This window comes from Heteronotia binoei, chromosome 17 (assembly GCF_032191835.1).
Source record: "Heteronotia binoei isolate CCM8104 ecotype False Entrance Well chromosome 17, APGP_CSIRO_Hbin_v1, whole genome shotgun sequence".
Classification (NCBI taxonomy): Eukaryota; Metazoa; Chordata; class Lepidosauria; order Squamata; family Gekkonidae; genus Heteronotia; species Heteronotia binoei.
Genome location: NC_083239.1, coordinates 2968049 through 2971641, shown reverse-complemented (window position 1 = coordinate 2971641; position 3593 = coordinate 2968049). Strand labels below are relative to the sequence as shown.

Sequence of the window (3593 nt, the reverse complement as noted above, 5' to 3'; positions counted from 1 at the left end):
ATTGTAGCAGTCTACGTGTCCTCGGGGGTACCCAGTCCAGTACTGCTTGGATCTTGGCCGGGTCCATGGCTAAAACCTTCCTGGACACGCTGAATCCTAAGTAATAGGATTCACTCTTATGAAAGTAAGAGTAATCACTCTTATGAAATTCGCACTTAGATAGCATACAACCTGTGCTTGTACAGGGTGGAAAATACTTTCCTCACAAGACTCACGTGAGATTCCATATAATTAGAATAAATAATTATATCATCCAGGTATACGACCGCCCCCCGGTACAAATATTCCCTCAGGACTTCATTGATAAAATTCATGAACACTCCAGGCGCTCCTTGTAATCCAAAAAGCATCACCAAGTACTCGAATTGGCCAATCGGTGTGTTAAAGGGTGTTTTCCACTCGTCCCCTTCTTTAATTCGTACCCTAAAGTATGCGTGTCTCAAATCTCCCTTCATTGCCGTGCCATCCATCTGTTCGAATTGGATGGGATGGGGTAGCGGGGTTCGCGTAAGTCTGAGGGCGTCCACTAATTTGGGGGGAATTATTTCCCTTGTACACCCCGAGTCAATTAATGCTCATGTGTGCATACACCTCTTGAGCTTTGGATTTAACAAAGTCAATGGGACAAAAAACAAAGACCCAGCTATTCTCACTCTCAGCTGTGCTGTTAGATCCAAGACCTGCTGCTTGGCACCCTTCAGTGCAGGTCGTCCTTGTTTCCCGCCAGTTCTGCTTCCCAGGACATCTTGCTCAACTCGTCCAGGTTGATAGTCTCCTCCTTAGGGATCGTGGAAGCGGCGGTGCTTTCCCTCGCTGATTCGTTGGGATGGTTGGATGTCCTCTTGGGCGTCATTGCCATCGGCTTCAGAGTCAGGGGGGGCCCTCGAGGTTTCTCAGGGCAATCTGCCGCCAGATGGTTCGGGTTCCCACACCGATAGCACTTGCAGACAGGTGGAGTTTTGGTAGCCCCGTTCGTCTGTGGGCCCTTCTTCCCCTCCGGTTTTGCCCCTAACCGAGACTCACATCCTCCCTTTCCCCCTAGCTGCTGTTGCCGTTGTAGGGCCACTCTCTTCATGTTGGTCTCTACCTCCCCTGCCAGCTGCACCCACCCTACCAACCAGCACCCTCGCGTTCAGGCCCCTCTGGAACTGTTCTATCTTCGTTAGCTTGTTCCAACCCTGGACTTTTGCTGCGTTGGCTCTAAAATCAGCCGCGTACTCACGTACCAACATTGACCCCTGTTGCAGCTCCCGCAGTGCCGTGAGGGCCCTGGTTTCTTGCAGAGGGTCTTCGTATTGGGTGAGCAAGGCTTGCAAGAAGCCGGCCATGGTGTCTAGCTTAGGACCCCTTGTCTTGTATAGGCTTACGTACCACTGCTTGGCCGCTCCTTTTGGCTTGGACCCCAAGTAGTCCATTCTACTAAATTTGTCTGGGAATGTGTTCCCCCAATAGTGCATGTAACTATTGGCTTGAATCGAGAAGTACTCCACTTCTTCAGGGTCGCCATCGAAGGTGGCATCCAATTCCCTTCCTTGCACGTAGTTGTGGGGCCCCGGCACCACTGGCTGCGGTGCCGGAGCAGGGGGCGCAGGAGCTCTCGGGGCTTAGAGCAGTGCTTGCTGCCCCACTGGTGGAGCTGGTGGTGCTACCGGTGGTGCTTTTCCCGGGAACCCTAGTGTCCCCCTCGGGTCCGGCCACAGTAGCCGGTCGATCTGCCTCCGCATCTCTTGGGCCATAAACGTGGCATTGGCTTGGATCTCGTCCCTCAGCCCTCTCGCCATGGTTATCATCTCCTCTCACTACTACTTCACTTCCACTTCATGTTGATAGTGTGAGGCAATGCTCTAGCAAACCGCACTTCAACCCGCAGGTTCCCAGTTTTAATCAAGGAATAGTGGTCTGCACATTCCTGATCTGGGGAAAGATCAAATGCAAATAGCATGTAGCCCTGTGCAAACTTTTCACGGTTTACTAACAAAGATCTTTCTTTCATATGTTTACCAGTGGCCTGAACCAGATGCATGTATTCCCTCATGAAGTTTCCACCTTCAAAGTCCGGCTGCAGTGGTTTTTTGGGTACCTGTTCTCCATCCAAGTAGAGAGCAAAGAAATTGATGTCATGATGCTTAAAGTTAAATGGGTTTTTATTATGGGCCCCACTGAAGGACTTATTATCCACCAGTCCGATAACCAGCAGCTTGGGTAATTGCCCCCAAAATAAATTCTCTTGGTTGCTGACACAACTTCCTGCAGAGATGCTAAATTCTTTGATGCCCGCGCTGTCCACAGGATATTTGGCATTATCTGTGAAGAGCGCCTCTGCGTGGCCTAAACGGACACCCGGGGCTACTCTGACTTTCTTGACGAAAAGGGAAGCAGACAAGATGTTTAATTTGCAACCCCTGTTTAATTCATCCACCAAGAGGCAAAAAGCATCTTTACTGCGTGTCAGTTTAATTTTGACATCCATGCCATTTAAGAGCAGTTTTTCTTGGAAAAACAGGTCACTGTGAAGCTGACCTAGCAAATCTATTTTTCTGCTTTCAGCTGCTAGAGCTGCTCTTTTAACAAACCCTTTTTTGTCTCCATCCAGGGCAGTTGATTCATGTTGAGCAGCTGTGTCTTTGTAGAACAGGCCTGCAGAGAACTGAGTTTTCAGAGTATCATCGGTGTAATTCAGTACAGCTTCTATAAACCCTCTGTATGGATATGCGTTATGCGACTGCGTGATGAGCCTGTCTCCCAGAGTCACATCCAGTTGGCTAAAGATGGACGCGATAGGGTAATTCACTAGACTAACCCTTGCATTTCTGTCAAGGTCTGTCCCATCTTCTTTCACGATTTTGCAGCACAGGTAAAGCAGGGTATTATTTAAATCCATATAATCATCTCCATTTCCAGTGATAAAAAAGTCAAGTGGCGCTGATTCTGACAAAGCAGCCAGGGGAGGAACTTCAGTATATAGACATATCTCAATGCTGGTTTGTGTAGGGGCTGTTTGGAATAGGTCCAATTCAGATTGTTAGCATATGAAAATGCTCAGTAAGGCATGAGGCAAGTGAAGAATGCTGATCTGACAGCTAATGTTCCGCAGGGCCTGCAAAACCACCCTCTTTAAACTGGCGTTCATCAACGAATGAATTATAGGTGTATAATAAAGGAAACGCCAAAATGGTCCGGTTTAGGGGATCTACTATCATTATACCATCTGACAGACATAGCGTCAAATAATAATGTCTACTGCCAGATTTAGTATTGTTAGATTTAGGAATGTTTTAATTAATTATTTTAATTATGTTTTAATGCTAATTTGATGTCTTATTATTGTATTGTTTACTTTTGGATGCTGTTAGCCGCCCTGAGCCTGCTTCGGCGGGGGAGGGCGGGATATAAATAAAATTTTACCTTACCTTACCTAATGTCAAAATAGATGACATTAGTGTTCTAGCAAGGATCTGCCAAGTAAGAACTGGTTCTAACCAGGTTGATGAGGTAATAAGGTGATGACTCAGCACTGAAAGGTTGATGAGGTAATAAGGTGATGACTCAGCACTCATTGGTAGAGTGACTAAGTGCATATGTATATAAGTAAT

The 3593-nt window shown here is 47.2% G+C and overlaps 1 protein-coding gene across 1 annotated transcript; it reads right to left on the bottom strand.

Moving 5' to 3' along the window:
- Positions 1–1807: 1807 nt before the first annotated feature.
- On the bottom strand, positions 1808–2881 carry LOC132586454 (uncharacterized protein F54H12.2-like). The gene has a single exon (XM_060258535.1). It carries the CDS (start codon positions 2879–2881, stop codon positions 1808–1810), a length of 1074 nt encoding a protein of 357 aa, XP_060114518.1.
- Between the last annotated feature and the right edge of the window lie 712 nt (positions 2882–3593).